The sequence below is a fragment of the Vulpes vulpes genome, chromosome 12 (genome assembly GCF_048418805.1).
Source record: "Vulpes vulpes isolate BD-2025 chromosome 12, VulVul3, whole genome shotgun sequence".
Lineage (NCBI taxonomy): Eukaryota > Metazoa > Chordata > Mammalia > Carnivora > Canidae > Vulpes > Vulpes vulpes.
In genome coordinates this window covers 165,091,817-165,112,446 of record NC_132791.1, presented here as the reverse complement: position 1 = coordinate 165,112,446, position 20,630 = coordinate 165,091,817, and the positions used below count along the sequence as shown (strand labels likewise).

At 50.9% G+C, this 20,630-nt stretch overlaps 1 protein-coding gene across 1 annotated transcript; it reads left to right on the top strand.

Moving 5' to 3' along the window:
* Positions 1 to 1,741: 1,741 nt before the first annotated feature.
* Positions 1,742 to 11,163, top strand: TUBB3 (tubulin beta 3 class III). Its single transcript, XM_026005027.2, has 4 exons — positions 1,742 to 2,024; positions 8,486 to 8,594; positions 9,020 to 9,130; positions 9,775 to 11,163. The coding sequence occupies exons 1-4, from the start codon at positions 1,968 to 1,970 to the stop codon at positions 10,848 to 10,850; spliced, it is 1,353 nt and encodes a 450-aa protein (XP_025860812.1). The 5' UTR covers positions 1,742 to 1,967; the 3' UTR covers positions 10,851 to 11,163.
* Positions 11,164 to 20,630: the final 9,467 nt, after the last annotated feature.

Genomic DNA, 20,630 nt, shown 5'->3' with positions numbered 1-20,630 from the left:
GCCTTTGGGTCCTCCCTCTGTGACAAACCTGGGTTTCTCACGGAAGAGCCCACCTGGTTTCCTCCACATATACTGAGCATACAGTCGACCCCCTTCCTGATACAGGTTCGGCAGTGGCAAGGGTGATGGTATCAGCCAATTTGAAGGCAGGTCTAGTAATGCCTAAAGTCTTCTGCAGCCTCTGGCCAACCACCCCCAGCACTGCCCCAGCCAGCCTCCACCCACGCTGGCAGCTTCAGCCCAGACTGCTGGCCTCAATGCCAGGAGCTGGTTCCCGGCAGGGCCAGCTTTTGCTGGGAGACAAGACAGTGAGTCAGCCTTGAACCTGGCACCAGAGCCCTCTGGGGATGGAGAGAGAGCTGGCCTGGCCCACTGCCATCACACAGGGAGGCAGGGCATGTGGGTAATGGGTCTTGGATGCTGCAAAGCTTCTTCCTTTGCTCAGACGGGGAGGTGCAGCCAGCTCCAGGGAAGAGCCAAATGCTCACCAAGGACCCCCTGAATGGGGACAGGGAGGGGCCCCAGGCAGTGGAAGCCAACCACAGAAAGCCACATCATGGACACATTGTGGGGGAGGGGTGTCTCTTGAGAACAAAAGACCCATTTCTAGACTAGCCAAACTGGAGAGCTTGGGGGACGGGGGAAGAGGGGCTTGTGCACGGCCACACCCTGTCAACACACTCTTGAGGAGCCCAGACACAGACACATCACAGGCCTGTTCAGCCAACAGCTTGTGGAACTCCCATGCACTCTTGAGACCCTTCCTGGGAGAATTTCTTACTCAACTATTAGAAGGACCTTGTTATAAGGTCATTTCACTACAGAGTCTGGCCCCAGAATAGGAAGCCAGTAGTATATGTATGTGTAACATAACATCTGTACTGCACGTCCACTTCATCCCCTTTCTCTTCTGACCAGTGGACTCCCTTTCCCAGTTTTTTTCCCCAAGAATCTCCCCCCATCTCTGCCTTATGCACACACCATCTCACTACATAGCCCCTACCACCAATGTTGTGTTGGCCTCACTTGGACCAAAAGTCCAGGAGTACAGGTGACATCAGGAAGTGAATCAGACAGAAACCACTGCCCACCATCCCACACCCTGCCAGTCCCTCACCTGGCTTGTGTCCTTCCGATAATTCCTGACATCAATATTCACTGAGCAGCGGCTACACACCAGGCACTGTGCCTCGCTGGGGTACAAAGCCTCCCCCTGCGCAAGGTCCATTTGGAATCTCATGAAAGCCCCTGAGGGAGGAGGGGCAGGTGGCATCCCCCCACTGCAGGGAAGGACGGGGAAGTTCATTCACAGCTGCCATTGTAATCGACCGTCCTTCTGACTCCGCGTTTCTGAGCCCTGCTCCATGCTTTCTTCTGGAGGGTTCAGTGTCTGCTGCAGCCTCTTCCTGCCTCTCCCACCCCTAAGGGACCCAGCAAAGCTCAGGGTACCTCGTTCGTCCCTTTATGCCACAAGACAGGGAGCTGAGAGGGAGAGGCGTCCTTTTGGGATGGAACATGGGGTTGGTCCCTGAGCGGGTGTGGGGAAGAAAGACTGTCTGCAAAGCCGCGGGGTGGGGCTGCCGCAGCGGTGGGACCCGGGAGGGAAGTCTGGGCGGGGTCCGAGAGCCAAGAGGGGCTTCTATTGTCCTCCCTGGAGCCCGCCAGCCCCTCCCCTCGGTGTGCGGGGTGGGGCCCAGGCTCCCGCCCCCCGCGGGCCCCCCGGACCCGGGTGGCGGCGGGAGGAGGCGCCGCATCGCGCTGCCGGGCGGGGATGCGCGGTGCTGATGCTGCAGGCCGATGCCGCATTCTGCGGCGGCGTCCCCCGATTGGCCGCGCGCGGTGACGCCAGGCCGGGCGCTGCGGGGGGGCCCAGCCTATAAGAGCGGGCGGCGGGGGCGGCCGACCCTCCGCAGCCAGCCCCGACCCGTCCGCGCGTGTCCCGCAGCCGCCCGCCACACGCACCGAGCATGAGGGAGATCGTGCACATCCAGGCCGGCCAGTGCGGCAACCAGATCGGAGCCAAGGTGAGGACGCGCGCCGCCTCCGTCCCCTCCCCCGCCCAGGCTCGGTCCCCGACACCGGCTCGCGACCCGCGTCCCCACCCAGAGCCGCGCTTGCCACCGCGAAGCCGAGAACAAAGGGACGAGCCGGGGTGATCCCGGCCCTGCCACGTCCACACCGCCTGCCCTCTGTTCCTGCCCGGGTTAGCTCAGGCCTGCAGGAGCGCAGCCCAAGTCGGCGACTAAGCTCCATCCACAGCGGCTGCAGCTGCGGGGACTGTTTGGGCGTGGCCCTCTTCTTGGGGTCGCAACTCAGCCTGGAGCGAGATGGGTGGGGTGGGCAGGTGTGGGTGGGACACCCCCTTCAAAGCCGAAATGATTCCATCTGCCCTGCTCCCGCTCCCCCCACGAACAGGATGCCCTCCAAGTGGCCAGAACCCCCCCCAAAGGCCCCCAAACTCACGGTTTGGAACCTCAGCTTCCTGACCCCACCCTGTTCCTTTGTTGGGGGAGGGGTTGGGCCCAGACTCGGGGTGACCTTGGCCCAGGACTGGACTCTCCCTCTGCTCAGCCCCGCCTGGGCAAACGCCCGGTGGGGTTGGACAGCACCCACTCAGGGACCATGGAGTCAGGGTGGGTTGTGGGAACAAAGCTGGGCTCTGGAATGGAGAGCTGCATCACCCTGCGGCTCCTCCCCTCCATTGTTAGCCTACCTCGGAGACCTTGGGACTAAGGGGATGAGGAGGTGGTATCATTCCCCACTGGAACCTAGGAGACAGATGTCACGTCCCCAAGTCCAAGGAGATTGTTTCTTGCCCAAGGTCACACAGCAAGTGTGAAAAAGAGCCATGCTACCTTCCAGCTCTCTCGTCCCTGCAGACATCTAGCCCAGGGCTCAGGCTGGGTGGGTGGGGCCTGCTGCCCACTGGGACACCCCACAGAACAAAATGGGGGACCCCAGAGGTGGCTTTGTCAGGACCAAGGCCAGGGACCCAGGGTGCAGTGGTGCGGGGCGAGTTTCCCAAAGGAGGCAGTGGGAGGAGACAAGTCTTGGAGGGGAAGGGGCCAAGGAAGGGATTCCTCTGGAGGCTGTTGCCATGGAAACCAGGCAAGAACAAAAAGCTAATTACAACCCGGCTGGGGCAGCCTCGTGGCTGATATGTAAATTGCAACTTCTCTAGGGTGGAGGCGACTTGGATGGGGTGGAGGGGTGGTACCAGGGAGACTCCCTAATCACCCGAAGAAACAGCTGTGCCTGCCCCAGAAAGGGGGCTGGGAGAGGGGGAGGCCGGGGGGGATGATGGCCTCAAATCAAATCAAGGCTCCTGGGGCAGTCACTGACAGCTGCCCTGGCCAGGTGGGAGGGGCGGGGGGCTCATTAATGTGGTCACAGGGGCCAGGCCTGCCCTGAACATCTGCTCCTCAGAGGGTCAGGGGTCACTGGGGGAGGGAGGGCAGCCTTGAGTTCGGCCTGAGCCTAGGGGAGTCATGTTCTGTTTATACACCCATCCCTTCTGTGGCCCGGACAGACACATATCAAGCAAAGGCAAGTCCACACCCGGAGCTGTAGCTGGGCTAGGGGTAGGGGTAGTGGGAGGGAGGTGGCAGGAGGAGGAGGGAAGAGGGCAGGGGCCATAGCCTGAATGCTGGACATGTGTCCTCAGCTGAGATTTTTTTCCTCCTTTTTAGAGTTGTGGCCTCATGGGTTTGCTAATTATTTTTATTCCTTTTGGGTTGATTTTCTTATTTTATGTTGTTTTAAAAATTAATGTCTGATCCTTTCTAACAATGAAACCAGAGAGAGGTGGATTTTGTGGGGGGAGGAATTGTTTCTTTCTTTTCCACCTCTGCCTTTTTTGGCCGACCAATGACAGCAGTTGAGCTTTTTCCTTCTGGACTCCTTGTCCTGGAAAGTCTTCAGAGACCAAACTCAAAGAAAATGCTGAAAGCTGGGGCCAGGCCCAGCAGATGCTGACATCTGCCCTGTGGAGGGGCAGTTCATTAACCGTTTCTGTTTACTGATCCCATATTGGCTGTGGGCTTTCTGGTGAGGGGAGAGGGCAAACCTTGACATCCCATCACCAGCAGCAGCTGACAGGGGTGAGGGTGGGGGTGGGGTGGGGGTGGGGCGGGGGTGGGGCTGCTGCTCTGCTTGCTGGACCTGGAGTGGTGCCTGGCACAGTTGCGCCTGCTCTAGCGAGGGCCCTGGCTGTGAAAGGATGGAGAGGGGTCAGGGCGAGAACACACCTCTCCTGAGAGGCAGTTTGACATCGATCGCTACTGATTGAGCACTGTGCCAGATGCTTTAGGCGCCATCACCTCACGGGGAGGCAGCGAGAGGAGGTATCGCCCTTCCCCCAGGGGTCGTTCCGGGAAGTGGAGGCACCGCCCAGCAAGGACAGGGCAGGAGTCTGAGTCTGGGTCTGCACGGATACATCAGGATGGGCGGGGCCCCCCACCCCCACCTCACCGCCGCCACACAACTGGCGGATGAATCCGGGGACCTCGGCCTTCCCCTCTGGGTGCAGGACCTTCCAGGAGCCTTTGTCTGCGCCCCCTTCTCTCGGCCGCTGGGCGGAGCTTCGGAGGGGCGGGCCCTGGCGCTGACCGCCAATGCGGGGAGGGATTTCCTGATTTCCTTGCACCCGCCTCCTAACTGGGTCACAGTAGCGCTGGTTGTGCTAGGGGCGGGGAGAGACATCAAAGTCCTGAAAGGGTCCAACGCCCAAGAGTTAGCAAGCCCTCAACTTGCCTTGGCAGACGCCTCCCTGGCCCCCGAGCAGGGACGCGGCAAAGGATCAGCACTGCGGACAGCGCCAGGGGGGCGCGTGGGTCGGTCATAGCAGCCCAGCTCAGACCGGGTAGTTTTCTCAACTGTAGTGGTGGTCATAGTTGTTTCTTATTTAATCTACAAAATTGTATTCTATTATTTATTATTACATAATATTTTTTACTAGTAAGATAATTGATTAATTTTAAAAAAGATTTTATTTATTCATGAGAGACACAGAGAGAGGCAGAGACAGACAGAGAAGCAGGCTCTTTGCAGGGAGCCTGATGCGGGACTCCATCCCAGGATGTAGGATCACGCCCTGAGACAAAGGCAGACGCTCAATCACTGAGCCACCCAGGAGTCCCAAGATAATTATTTTATTTTATTTTATTTACTTTTTAAAAGATTTTATTTATTTATTAATGAGAGACACGCACACACACAGAGGCAGAGACACAGGCAGAGAAGCAGGCTCCCTGTGGGGAGCCTGATGTGGGACTGGATCCCAGGTCTCCAGGATCACTTCCTGGGCCAAAGGCAGGCGCTAAACCGCTGAGCCACCATGGATCCCCCAAGATATTTTTACTGGTTTTAACTACAAAAGCAATTATTAATATTTTCTTCTAAAAAGTTGCAGATAAAGTCAAAGTGCCCATTTAGCCACCATATGCCTCTAGGTCCTGCTCTCCTAGGGGACAATTTTGCTTTCCATTCTTCCAAGCTGTTTTCTGTGCATGTGCACCTATACATCTTTATACAAAATGTAAAATCTTTTTGAGGTCCCCTGTTTTACTTTATATATCATTATCCAATGTGCCTTTCCCTCAAGGATGTGTCTGGGGGGATGTGTCATATTTTACTGCACCACAGTATCCCAAAATATATTGACTTTTTAAAAATTTTTATTTATTTATGATAGTCAAAGAGAGAGAGAGAGAGAGAGGCAGAGACACAGGCAGAGGGAGAAGCAGGCTCCATGCACCGGGAGCCCGATGTGGGATTCGATCCCGGGTCTCCAGGATCGCGCCCTGGGCCAAAGGCAGGCGCCAAAGTGCTGCGCCACCCAGGGATCCCTATATTGACTTTTTAAAACTTTTATTTTGGGGACGCCTGGGTAGTTCAGTGGTTGAGCATCTGCCCTCAGCTCAGGTTGCGATCTTGGAGTACTGGGATCAAGTCCCACATCAGGCTCCCTTCATGGAGCCTGCTTCTCCGTCTATGTCTCTGCCTCTTTCTCTCTGTGTCTCTCATGAATAAGTAAAATCATTTTAAAAATAAAACTTATTTTTGTTATCTGTGCATATGGCTTTACAGATTTAAATAGCATCTAACCTTTTAAGTCAGTGAAGCCAACATTTGCTGAATGCCTTGAGACTTGTGCTAACCCCTTAATGTGGGTACTATTATCATGTCCACTTTACAGATGAGAAAACTGAGGTCCCAGGAGGTAGAGTCACTGGCACACATCAACTGGTGCTGGGATCTGGTCCATCACCTCCTGGAAGACCATGCCTTCCATAGATGCATTTTCTTTCTTTTTTTTTTTCTTCCCATAGATGCATTTTCAATAACTTTCTGTAGATCTGTTGATGGTAGGGTAGCTGAATCACTCTCTCCTGGCCCTATACTTGCTGTCTTGAACTCATCACTCCTCTACACAGGCTACGGTGTCCCTGAAACCAGAGATTTGTGGATGTCCCAGAGCTCTAGGGACCAAGCCCATGGCTCCCATGCAGGCCTTAGGCTGAGGAGTCCATAGGGATCCAAGTAGTGGTAGGAAGCTCTGATCAGGCCCTGAATGCCTCAGTGACATTTCTTTGTGTTTATTTTTCCTAATTACAAAATTATCACACACTGTGTAAAAAGAACAGTTAACAATGACAAAACAGAGAATAAATCCAGCCCCTCCCTTCACTGAGATGACCTCTGATAACAGCCTCTCTGGATGAGTTGCCAAGACTTTTCTATGCATTTTATAATAATAACAATACCTGCCCATATCAGAATTTTAATTTTTTACTTATTGAAAATTTTTTTCTTAATTCATTTGAGAGAGACAGAAAGAGTGAGTGAGAGCACCAGCAGAAGGAGGGTCAGAGGGAGAGGGAGAAGCAGACTCCCCACTGAGCAGGGGGCCCAACTTGGGAATCAATCCCAGGACCCCTGGATCATGACCTGAGCCAAAGGCAAACACTTAACCGATTGGGCCACCCAGACGCCACTATCAGAGTTTTTAAACATATTTTTAGCTAATCTTTTTGTTTAGAAATTAACATGTGACAGGGGTGCGTGGGTGGCTCAGTCAGTTGGCAGTCTGCCTAAAGCTCAGGTCATGATCCAGGGGTCCTGTGATTGAGCCCCACATCCGGCTCCCTGCTCAATGAGGAGCCTGCTTCTCCCTCTCCCTCTGCCGTTCCCCCCACTCCTGCTCTCTGGTTCTATTTCTTTTTTTCTTTTTTTTTCTTTTTTTTTTGGTTCTCTCTATTTCTCTGTCAAATAAATAAAGTCTTAAAAAAAAAAAAAGAAAGAAATTAACGTGACAATTCCAAAAGAGTCAAAGGGTATATAGTGAAAAGAACTTTCCCCCAACCCAGACCCACATTCCAAGGCCCAGGTCCCTGGAGCAGATCTCTGTGTGCCTGTTAGACACATCTATATTTAGATAAATATGTGCAAACTGGGTTCTGATTGCTTTTTTCACTCAGCTGTCTTTTTACCAGCACATGACTCACATGTAGAGGCTTGTTATTTCTCAAGGCCTTCATATCATTCATCTTTTGAAAGTCACTCCAACCCTGAGGAACAAAGAGGAGGGGCACTGGAAAGTCAACCAGCGTGTGACTCCTGACTCTCCTTGTATGGGCCCACTGTGCTTCACAACGGTTTGGCAATGCCCTTTGGGTGAAGGCCGAGCTCTGTGAAGCCTTCCCTTCACCCAGGGGGTACGTCTTTACATATATGCACACGTTCACATGCTTCCTGCTAAGACTTGTTCTCACTATCAGGCCTATTGAACAGATGAGGACACAGAGTGCCTCCAGGACCCACTCAGGGTCTGACAGCTGGAAAGAGGTGGTCCAGCTCCTGTAGGGTGAGTGGCAGCAGGCAGTGGAGAGAGTGAGCCCTGGGAGTCAGGGCTATGCCAGGTCTTTACAGGCAGGCTGGGGGGCCCCAGGCAAGTCATTCCCCATGCAGGCCCCCGTGGTTCCCGCTGGCTGAGGCTGATGAGGTACTGAACACTGCCAGACCCTGTTTCTAGACATCCCATGCCCTGACACTGAGGGACATGTGTATCCTAGACTCTCTCTGTCCCTTGCCTTCTGTGTACCTCCATTCCTTCATCTGAAAAGAGAGAATAAAGAAAACCATCCCAAGAGAGTGTTTATTACTAACCCCTCATGGAGGAGTGGACCAAAGGCCCCTGGTTAGCAAAGGCAGAGCTGAGTCTGAAGGAACCAGGTCCATGTCAGTTGAGCCCTGAACCACACTGAGAGCTCCAGGCACCATGAACATGCAGACAGTGGATGCATATTGACTATCACAATTTTCTGAGAGATGACAGAGCTTGGGCCCTTCTCTGAAGTCACTCAAAGAGGCTAGTGCAAACTTTGAGTCCAGGCCCCTGATTTTACACTCAGGGCTGAGTTCATGGGAGGGAAAGGGCCTGGCGGGGGTCATGAGCACTTGCTGACCCTTCCTTTCCCCCCTGCAGTTCTGGGAAGTCATCAGTGATGAGCACGGTATAGACCCCAGTGGCAACTATGTGGGCGACTCAGACCTGCAGCTGGAACGCATCAGCGTCTACTACAACGAGGCCTCTTGTGAGCTCCCACCTTACCCCCATGCTTCCTCTGGGGAGGGCTTCTTGACTGTGGGGTCTCAGCATCTCTGCCCTCCTCACAAAACAAAGATGAGGAACCCTAGAAACTGCCATTGGAGTGAGAGTCAAATATGTATAATGCTCAGCAGAGTCCAGGAGGCCCCTTAGGAAGCCCGGGGAGGGTCTAGAGTAGGGACCATTTAGCAATTAGTATAAAACAATGTCCATAGTGAACTGGAGAAATATTCACCTGCCCACATGGATGTAGGATGTGGTCCCCATTTCATTCATGGTTCCAGCCTCTCTGACCCCAGAGAGTCTGAGCGCTTATGGTGACAGCATGACTCTGGCAGGCTGGGCAGGATTTAGAGGGCAGGAGAAGCCCCTGACCTTCTGTGACCCACATAACCCACCCTTTCCCTCTAGCTCATAAGTATGTGCCTCGGGCCATTCTGGTGGACCTTGAGCCCGGAACCATGGACAGCGTCCGGTCTGGGGCCTTTGGGCATCTTTTCAGGCCTGACAACTTCATCTTCGGTAAGTCTCCCCTGTCCCACACTCTGATGTAGACCCCATCACAGGCAGATCCAAAACAGCAGAAACAGCAGGGCAAAGTCACTCCTTAGCAGGACAAAAGTGACCTTTCCAGTTTGCATTTGGCAACAGAGGCTCCGAGAAAGGGTTCTGTGCAGGGAATATAAACCACTTGTATTTCAAGCAGAACATTGTATAAAACAGAGAATTCAGTTTATAGGACTGTTACAGAACTTTCAGGACAGGAGTCAGTCTCCAGAGGACTCAAGTTCATGGGCATGCAACACTGCTGTGATCAAGACGGCCTCACCCCATTTCTGTCTCCCAGAGCTCAACACCCCAAGTGATGGGCAAAAATCCCCATTCACACTCCAAGTTGCAAGGGATTCTGGGGGTCATAGTTTACACTCCCAGCACGGCTAGCCAGAGGGTGGGTGGGCTGGAGGGGAGGGCTGACAGACTCATCCAGGAACCCCTAGGGAGGCAGAGCAGGAGCTACCACTCCAGGTTCTCAATTCCTGTCTAGAGCCCTTAACATTGGACATCCCCATGTCACGGAGCTTCCACAGTTGCTCTCTTTGATGGCATGTTCAGGGAGGTGCTATAAGTCCCCCTTCTGCTTCCCCCTAACCTGTCCTCACCTACAGGTCAGAGTGGGGCTGGCAACAATTGGGCCAAAGGTCACTACACGGAGGGCGCAGAGCTGGTGGACTCAGTCCTGGATGTGGTGCGGAAGGAGTGTGAGAATTGCGACTGCCTGCAGGGCTTCCAGCTGACCCACTCACTCGGCGGGGGCACAGGGTCCGGGATGGGCACACTGCTCATCAGCAAGGTGCGCGAGGAGTACCCCGACCGCATCATGAACACCTTCAGTGTGGTGCCCTCCCCCAAGGTGTCGGACACAGTGGTGGAGCCCTACAACGCCACGCTGTCCATCCACCAGCTGGTGGAGAACACGGACGAGACCTACTGCATCGACAATGAGGCTTTGTATGACATCTGCTTCCGCACTCTCAAGCTGGCCACGCCCACCTACGGTGACCTCAACCATCTGGTGTCGGCCACCATGAGCGGCGTCACTACTTCTCTCCGCTTCCCCGGCCAACTCAATGCTGACCTGCGCAAGCTGGCCGTGAATATGGTGCCCTTCCCCCGCCTGCACTTCTTCATGCCCGGCTTTGCCCCACTCACCGCGAGGGGCAGCCAGCAGTACCGCGCGCTCACGGTGCCCGAGCTCACTCAGCAGATGTTCGATGCCAAGAACATGATGGCTGCCTGTGACCCCCGCCATGGCCGCTACCTGACCGTGGCCACCGTCTTCCGCGGGCGCATGTCCATGAAGGAGGTGGACGAGCAGATGCTGGCCATCCAGAGCAAGAACAGCAGCTACTTCGTCGAGTGGATCCCCAACAACGTGAAGGTAGCCGTGTGTGACATCCCACCCCGGGGGCTCAAGATGTCCTCCACCTTCATCGGCAACAGCACGGCCATCCAGGAGCTGTTCAAGCGCATCTCGGAGCAGTTCACAGCCATGTTCCGGCGCAAGGCCTTCCTGCACTGGTACACGGGCGAGGGCATGGACGAGATGGAGTTCACTGAGGCCGAGAGCAACATGAACGACCTGGTGTCCGAGTACCAGCAGTACCAGGACGCCACGGCCGAGGAGGAGGGCGAGATGTACGAAGATGACGAGGAGGAGTCCGAGGCTCAGGGCCCCAAGTGAAGCTGGAGGGGCAGAGCCAGGCTGTCGCTGTGGCCCAGAGGCCTGTCCCCCAGAGCCACGTCGCCATTGACACCTCCCCGAGCCTTGCCCCCACCAGCTCTGGCCACAGCGCCCTAGGGCTCCCGAGTGTTTGTCCTCCAGTATTTACGGCATCCCCACCCCACGTGAGTCCTGTTTTCCCACCATAGGTCAGCTCCATCGTGTCTGCTTTATTTGTCAGCTCCAGGCCTGTTTTATGGTTTGTTTTTTGTTTTTACTGGTTTGTGTTTATATTTTGGGGGGGAATACTTAATAAATTTATTGCTGTCAGATATCCCTGCCTGGTCCTGGAGATTTCTTTTTATTCTGGAAAGTTGGGTCTAGAGGGGTCAGCAGGGGCAGATAGGGAGGCCCAGGCTGGGGAACGGTCATTGTCTCCCAGGCTGGTCGCCGACGCAGGCCTGTGTGTACAGCCTGCGGGTTCTGAAGGCACAGCTGCTGTGGAGCTTCCGGAAATGGGGTCCTGGACACGGGCCATGAGTGGATGAAACCTCATTCTAGAACCACAGGTGTAGTTGCTCTTGACTTGAAAATTATCCCCAGTCTCCCACAGGGAGACGCACACTCCAGAGCATTCCTCTGATTTATCTGTGTGCTGCATGTTAGAGGAAGGCAGTGGAGACTCAAATGGGAGGTTGGAAGGGAGGACCCTGAACACTCCCCAGAAAAAAATGTGGTGTGTTGTAGAGTTGGGTTTTGGGCCCTGGGAAGGGGCTGGAGGGGGTCAGTGAGCTGTGGCCACAACACAGGCAAACCCCAGCACACCCCGGGTAGGAAGCCATGTGCTGGCTCCATACGCCCCCTGGTGACATTCCTGTGGTTGTAGGGCTCCCAGTGTGGGGCTGCAGGGGCTCCTGGAAGGGACCCACCATTACTGTGTATAGAGCTGGACTTCTCCATTCAGCCTTCCCACACCCCATTCCTCAAAGCCAGGGGTTTCATCAATCCTAGCTCCACCTGGAACATAAAAGGGGCTTCAGTGTAGGCAGCAGCACCCTGGCTCCTGGCTCTTTTATCTAGATATTTGTGCAGAAGAAAGCCAAAGAGACCACTGGCCCCTGACGTAGGCTAGGGAACTAAAGCCCCCAAAAGGGTCCAAGTCTCAGGCTTTTGCCCTGACACAGGCTGGGCTTTGAAGTCTCTGGGGTCCCCTGAGCAGCAGAGAAGCACATTCTAAGAGCCAATGCTTCTGGGCACCTGCTGTGCTTGGTCAGCTCCAAGCATTTCACATTTGCTGCCTACCTTAAGAGCTGTGTGTCTCCATCCCACACATGCAGTGGCCGGGTCACAGTGTATATGACTGATGAGGCCACATGGTGAGTGGGAATTTGCGCCCTGCTCTGGGTCACAGCAGCTGGGTCCTCCTCACCAAGAAAGGGTTAGATTGCAGGAGAGTCTCCTCCATCACATCCCAGGGCTACACGGGGCTGCAGGCCTCCACACTGTGGTGGGGAGTGGTGCCCACAGCTCACATTCTCAAGGCTTCTGGACTCGAAAAGGGTTGAGACACCTGCCAGGGTTGACAAGAGCCCCTGCAGCTCCTGACATTCACAGACGCTCCTTATGGGTCTCAGATCCACTGTCTTAACTGGGTCTTCTCCTGAGGGCTCAATACATATACCTCATTTAACCTTCACAGTGATGCTGCAAGGTACACATCATTATCATCCACATCCTACAGGCAAAGAAATGGAGGCTGAGAGAAGTGAGGGCATTTGCCAGCTGGCAAGTGGCAGAGCCAGGTGTCCAGCCCAAGGTTGTACACCTCTCCATTTGGCTTAAAATAGTCAAAAATTTCACTTCCCTCCCAAGCACTGGCACCCACCAATACATCATCTTTGCTCATGTCACTCAGATGAGGCTGGCCTTCCTGGGCCACTCTGCCTTTGTGGAGTTGACTGTGGGGCCAATCCCCTTGATCCTTCTCCCAAGGTCCACAATCCAACTTAGTATGAATGTGTGGTGTACGTTTTGGTGGGGACTATGTTGGTGGGGATATGAGGAGGTGGAAGGGTGGCAGCCCAGCACCTCTAGCCCCCTAGCCCATTTCTGCTGTCCCCCAGAGTCCATCTCTGCTGCCCCGCCAGAGCCCATCTCTACTCCCCCTCAGAGTCCATCTCTGCTGCCCCCCAGAGTCCATCTCTGCTGTCCCCCAGAGTCCGTCTCTGCTTCCCCCCCAGAGTCCATCTCTGCTCCTCCCCAGAGCCCATCTCTACTCCCCCCCAGAGTCCATCTCTTGCCCCCCAGAGTTCTGTAGTAGGGATCTCATGCTTTCTTTCCCAGCCCACTCTTCTCTCCTCCAGCTGATTCTCCCCTGAGCCTCCAGCTTTACTTTCTTATGAGGAGTAACATAGGTCTCTGCTGTTTTGCACCATTGTATCTTCACTTCTCATTGCCTCCATTTCAGAAACTGTGGGACAGACCTCAAGTCAGTCCTGTGCGCTACATGAGTTCCTGACCCACAATATCCCTAAGCATAATGAAATGGCTGCTGCTTTATGCCACTGAACTTCAGAGTGGTTTGTTATATAGCAACTGAAAATAGGAACACACATGGGGAGTGGCTGGAACAGCATGTGACCCATAATAAAGGCCATGAATGTTTGCTTTTAAATGTATCCATTATTATTAGCAAAGGGAATTTGATTACAGAGACGCATGGGCATGAGGGTGCAGGTAAGCTCAGCTCAGTGACTGCTGAGTCCTGCTTGAACCTTCTAACAGGGCTCTGACTGGCCCAGCACTATCCAGTATGGACGACACCTTTGGCTGGCATTTGGGACAGCCACTTCATTGGCTGCTTCGCCCTCAGCTCCATCTGTCCATTTCAGCCTAGGTGAAGGGCCAAGGGTGTCCAGACCTGGGCACACTCCCAGCTTTTGTGAGGGAGAAGCCTCAACCTTTCCTGACCCTCTGCCTGGTCCCCTGCAGGGAGTGTTCAGGGGCAAGGAGATGACTTTAGACTGCCAGAACAAATACAAGATGCCCAGTTGAATTGGAAGTTTAGATAAATGACAAATAATGTTCCACTTGGGAGCATGATTATAGGAAGCAATTATGCCTCAGTTGCTAAATCCAGGAATCTTAGCCTAGGTCCTGCCAGCAGCCCTGCAGCTAAGCCTTACCTGGGGGCCAGGTGGCCTTGAGCTCTTCACCCACTCACTTGCTCTTCGTGTTACCCTATGAAGCAGGTGCTTACAGATGGAGAAGTGAGGCAGGAGACAAGTGAAACTGCTCCAGGGCATCCAGATGCCAGTGGCAGGACCACAATTTGAATGGGGGAGGTTGGGGCTGAGTCATCACCATCCACCCATCCTGGGGACAGCACAGCAGCCTGAGAAGGGCATGGTGGGAGGGACAAAAAGAAGTGGACTTCACCACTGCCCTCTGCTCCTTGTGGCCAGGTCACTTCCCCTCTGAAGAAGAGCACTTTTCCCAGCTGCAAAGATCAAGTCCATGCTTGCCTTGCTTAGATAATAACAAATGAGAGTGTACACATACTGGAAGCTGATGAAGTCCACCTTTAGAGATTAGCAGATGCAGCTGTCGTTGCCACTGGGAGTGTGGAGTGGAACAGGGCAGGGGTTCGCCCAAATAAGGGATGAACCAGGCTTATATGGGATTCGGAGTGAGGTAGAGCTGAACTGAAGCCAAGCCACAGTGGCTGAGTGTGAAGATATCCACTTCTGACCAAGACATGGAACTTGACCAGAATCCTGTTTCCGGGGGAAGTACAGAGTTACAGTAGATATGGGGTATTGGTATGGCAGCTCATACTGAGGCTTCTCTGAGTCATACTCCAGGCAGGAGCTGGACACCGTTGCCATTAGTATGATTGCAAACACTGTTTCTCACAGTCTGTGAGTTTCAAAAAACAAGGTTTCTCAACATTGTACCTGCTATGGAATCATTTTTTGTCCTGTCCCCCATATTCATATGTTGAGGTTCTAATCCTTAATATGATGGTATTAGAAGGTGGGGCCTTTGGGAGGTGATTAGGTCATGAGGGTAGAGGGTCATGCATGGGATTAGTGCCCTAATAAAAGAGACCATAGAGAGCTCCATCATCCCTCCCACTATGTGAGGACACCTGGAGAAAATGCCATCTGCAGCCCACGAGAGCACCCGAGCATGTACCCTGGTTGCATCTCACCAGCACCCAGCGATGCTGACAGTGTCCTGGACTTCCAGCCTCCAGAACTGTGAGAAATGACTTTCTGTTTTTCATAAGCCACTCAGCTTGTGGTACTTTGTTAGAGCAGCTTGAATAAACTTAGAGCACCCTTAATGATAATTTATAAAAGCCATTTTTACAGGTTCACCACACTTGATCTGTGATAAGTGCTCAAGTGAGATGATGCCACTTACTGCTCCTGGCAGCATCATAATTTCATACTCACTCTCCATCTGAGTGAACTGAGGCTCTCTGAGCTTACTGGACAGCAAGCTCATCACCAGGGGCCCCAAGGATTATGGACATCACACAGCAGGACTCTGTTGGCAACATTTCAGACTCTGAATTTGGAGATTCCAACACAGCAAGGCTGCTGCTACTCTACTGAAGCCAAACATGAGTGGTCAGATATGGAGTAGGACTTCCTGGTCCTGGAGACAATATGGAATGCTTCCATGCATTTTCTATCTCCTCTGATTGTGTTTGGAGGAGGACTGGACTCTTATCCAGCAAGAACCATTTGTAAGGTCAACCTTAGAGTTTCTCCCCAGGTTTCCTCCACTTTCCAGTGCCCATCATATATTTAACATCTTTCCAGTAGCCCTGGGGAACACTTCAGTTTTCCAGTATGGCATGATTGTCATAGGAAAATCATAGAACAAAAATTAACAAAAAGAGAAAATGCTAGAGTCACCCATGGTTGTGGTAACACTGGCTACTGGTCAGCATTCCAAAGAGAGAGGGGGAATGTCCAGACGTATGGCCCTGGACTGGTCTCTGGCTGTGCTCCTGGCTGCAGAGTGTTGGGGGTGAGGCAACAGGAGATTTCTTATGTGGCCTTTACTATGTTGAGCTAATTTCTATCTATTCCTATTTTTTGGAGTTTCTAGTTTTTTTTACTTTAAATTTTTAAAATTTATTTCAGAGGTAGTGAGACAGAGAGAGAGAGAGTGCACATGAGCATGTGGAGGGGTAGAAGGAGAAGCAGACTCCCTGCTGAGCAGGAAGCCCATTGTTGGGCTGGATCCCAGGACTCTGAGATCATAACCTGAGCTGAAAGTAGACACTTAATCAACTGAGCCACCCAGGTGCTCCTGGAGTTTTTAATATGATGGGGTATTGAATTTTATCAATACTTTTTCTATATCTATTCAAATGATCCTGTGATTTTTATCCTTTAACAAGTAGTGTTGGGAAACTGGATATCCATATTCAAATTATTAAAATTGGACACTTATCTTACACCATACACACTGAAAAGATGAAAAACTTAAATATAAGACCTGAAACTATAAAACTCTTAGAAGATAACATAAGGGAGAATCTTCATGACATTGGCCTTGGCAATGATTTCATGGATGTGACTCCAAATGCACAGGCAACAAAAGCAAAAAGAGACAAGTTTTCATCAAACCAGAAAGCTTCTGCCTAGCAAAAGAAATAACAGAGTGGAAAGTTAATCTATGCAACTGAAGGAAATATTTGCAAACCATTTATTAGGTAAGTGGTTAATTTCCAAAATATATAAGGAATTTTGACAACTCAATAGCAAAAAACAACTTGATGAAAAAATAGAGGACTTGAATAGACCAATTCTTATCAAGGAGATGTACAAATTTCCACGATGTATACAAAAAGCTGGCAAGCTTAGTTGGAAGGGCATGCTACTCTTGATCTTGGAGTTTTGAGTTTGAGCCCCACATTGGGTGCAGAGATTACACACACACATACATACATAAAATTTTTAAAAAGAATGCTCAATGTTACCAGTCATGAGGGAAATGCAAATCAAAACCACAACAAAATACCATTTCATACCTGTTAGAATGGCTATTAGCAGAAAAATAAAAGACAAGTGTCAAAGCTGGAATCTTTGCACATTGTTTATGGGAATGCAAAATGGTGCCACTCTGGAGAACAGTATGGGGGCTATTCAATAAAATGAAAAATAGAGCTGGGATCCCTGGGTGGCTTGGTGGCTAAAGTGTCTGCCTTCAGCTCAGGGCATGATCCTGGAGTCCTGGGATCGAGTCCCACATCAGGCTCCCTGCATTGGAGCCTGCTTCTCCCTTTGCCTATGTCTCTGCCTCTCTCTGTGTGTCTCTCATGAATAAATAAATAAAATCTTAAAAAAAAAGAAAAATAGAGCTATCATATGATCCAGCAATCTCCCTTCTGGGTATTTATCTAAAATAATTGACATGGGGATCTCAAAGAGATATTAGTACTCCCACATTAGTACTCCCACGTTCCTTGCAGCACTAGTCACAATAGCCAAGATATGGAAACAAAGTAAATGTTGGTTGACAGATGAATGGATAAAGAATATTTGATAGATACATCCAACAGAATACTGTCAGCCTCATAAAAGAAGGAAATCTTACAATATGCAACAACATGGGTGAACCTTAAGGACATTATGCTAAATGAAATAAGCCAGACTTGGAAAGACAAACTGCCTAATACCACTCATGTGAGTTACCCAAATTGTCAAAATTCACAGAAGCAAAGAGCAGGATGGTGGTTTCCAGGGACAGGGGGAAGGGAGGGACTCTAGTCAAGGAGTACAGTTTCAGTTATGTGAAATTAATAAGTTCTAGAGATCTACTATACAAAATTGTGCCTATAGTTAGCAATCCTCTATGGTATACTTAAAAAATCTGTTGGGGAATCCCTGGGTGGCTCAGCAGTTTAGCGTCTGCCTTTGGCCCAGAGTGTGATCCTGGAGTCCCGGGATCAAGTCCCGTGTCAGGCTCCTGGCATGAAGCCTGCTTCTCCCTCTGCCTGTGTCTCTGCCTCTCTCTATATATATCATGAATAATAAAAAAAATCTTTTAAAAATCTGTTAAGTGTATAGATCTCATGTTAAGTGTACTTACCACAATAAAATAAGATTTAAAATAAAAAAAAATCATGATGCCTGGGTGGCTCAATGGTTGAACGTCTGCCTTTGGCTCAGGCTGTGATCCCAGAGTCCAGGATCAAGTCCTACATCAGGCTCCCCTGGCTTCTCCCTCTGCCTATGGCTCTGCCTCTCTCTGTGTGTGTCTCTCATGAATAAGTAAATAAAATCTTAAAAAAAAATAATGCCACTACTTTGCTCAAAATCCTCTATGGAGAGACTGACTGCTGACATCAAATGTTTGTGATGATATGGAGGGACCAGAATGTTCACACCAATGGGAGTGTGAAACAAGCACAACCACCATGGGAAAAAGTTTTACAGGTTCCTAGAAAGTTAAGCAAACACTTACCATATGATCTAGCCATTTCACGCATAAGTATTTACCAAGGAGAAATTAAAGCACATTTCCACACAGACTTGTACACAAATGTTTATAGTAGCTTCTTCATAATAGCAAACAGTGAAAACAGCACAGATGTTCATCAACAGGTGAATGGATAAGCCAACTGTGGTCCATCCACACCATGGGATCCTATTAGCAATGAGAATAAACTGACACCTGACACCTGCTACAATATGGATGAGCCTCAAAATATTATGCTGAGGGCAGCCCGGGTGGCTCAGTGGTTTAGCGCCGCCTTCAGCCCATGGCCTGGTCCTGGAGATCCGGGATCAAGTCCCACGTCGGGTTCCCTGCATGGAGCCTGCTTCTCCCTCTACCTGTGTTTCTGCCTCTCTCTGTCTCTCATGAGTAAATAAATAAAATCTTTAAAAAAATAAAAAATTAAAAAAAATATTATGCTGAGTAAAAGAAGCCAAACAAAAGAAGAGTACATATGATAAGATACCATCTCTATAAAATTCTGGAATGTAATACAACTCAGTGACCAAAAACAGATCAGTGGTTGCCTGGGGATAGAGGTGGGGATAGGGAGGGAAGATTGCATTAGGGGATGAGGAAACACTGGAGGATGATGGATAGGTTTATTATCTTAGTTACAGTCACAGTTTCTTAGGTGTATGCATATGTCAAAACTTATCAGATTGTATATTCATACATGTGCAGTTTAGTGTATGTCCATTTATTGAAGTATTTCAATAAAGCTTCTAATGGCTCCCACCTTGGCACAAATCAAAGTCAATGTGTTTATAAATGCTACAGATTTGCCTCTCACTTCACCTTTTACCAGGCTCCCACTTTTACCAAGCTCAGGCCACCAAGACCTGCTTTCTGTTCTACAGGCACACTGGGCTCTTTCAGTTCCTCAAGGGTTCGCCCTTATGGTTTTCCTCTGGATGCTTTCCCACAGCTCTTCTGCGGTTCTCACCTTCTTACCCTTTGGGTCTTAAACTGAGCATGGTGTCCTTCTCCCCTGATTTTATCCACTACCTTATCACCCTCTTTTTCTTTCTTTCTTTCTTTCTTTCTTTCTTTCTTTCTTTCTTTCTTTCTTTCTTTCTTTTTTCTTTCTTCTTTCTTTCTTTCTTTTAAAAAATATATATTTTTTTATTTATGATAGTCACAGAGAGAGAGAGAGAGGCAGAGACACAGGCAGAGGGAGAAGCAGGCTCCATGCACCGGGAGCCTGACGTGGGATTCGATCCCGGGTCTCCAGGATCGCGCCCTGGGCCAAAGGCAGGCGCCAAACCGCTGCGCCACCCAGGGATCCCTAAAATATTTTATTTATTTATTCATGAGAGACACACACAGAGAGAGGCAGAGACATAGACAGAGGAAAAGCAGGCTCCATGCGGGAAGCCTGATGTGGGACTCCATCCCGGGACTCCAGGCCAAAAGCAGCGCTAAACTGCTGAGCCATCGGGGCTGCCCTATTTCTTTTTTTCTTATACCTCATCACATCTTATTAACTTGCATCTTTCCATATAGTCAGTCTGGCTCCTTGAGTCCTGGGACCTTGTCTGTCTTCTTACCACTGTGTCACAGGACCTGAGCCAAGCCTGGTGCAGCACTCATTCAGTTGGACAGTTGGTGCTAACACACATCTGTGGAGTGGGCCACCCACCAGGTGAAACCTTCTTCCTCTCAGGGACTCAGGGACTTATCCCTTCTTCAGTCCATTTAAGGAAGCACTTACTTTGTGCAGGCACTGTTCTAGGCAAGAAGTGTGAAGAAAGTAAACAAAACTTTTACCTGTAGCCCTTGGTTTCTAGTGGGAGGAGGGGTGATGGCGGGGACAGACAAGTAAAATTGTATGAGACAGGGTATCAGGCAGTGGCGAGGATCATAGAGAGAAACAAAGCAGAGGCATGGCACATCTGGAAAGCAGTAATAATATTGGCTACTTCAGACACAGGCTTCTCCAGTGTCCCCCTAACTCATTCTCCCCTGACCTGACTGTGCCTCAGTTTCCTCCTTTGTAAAATGGGATGGAGTGACAGCACTGCCCTTCCTCACCAGCTGTGAATACCACGTAGGGCCGCGTGGTTGAGCACCAGCAGCTGCTGTTTGCACGGCGATTCCCTCTTCCCTTTTCTCCCCCTCCTACCACCCCCAACCACTGGGCTTATATTTATTTATTTATTTTTAAATATTTTATTTATTTATTAGAGACAGAGAGAGAAAGAGAGAGAGAGGCAGAGACACAGGCAGAGGGAGAAGCAGGCTCCATGCCGGGAGCCCGACGCGGGACTCGATTCCGGG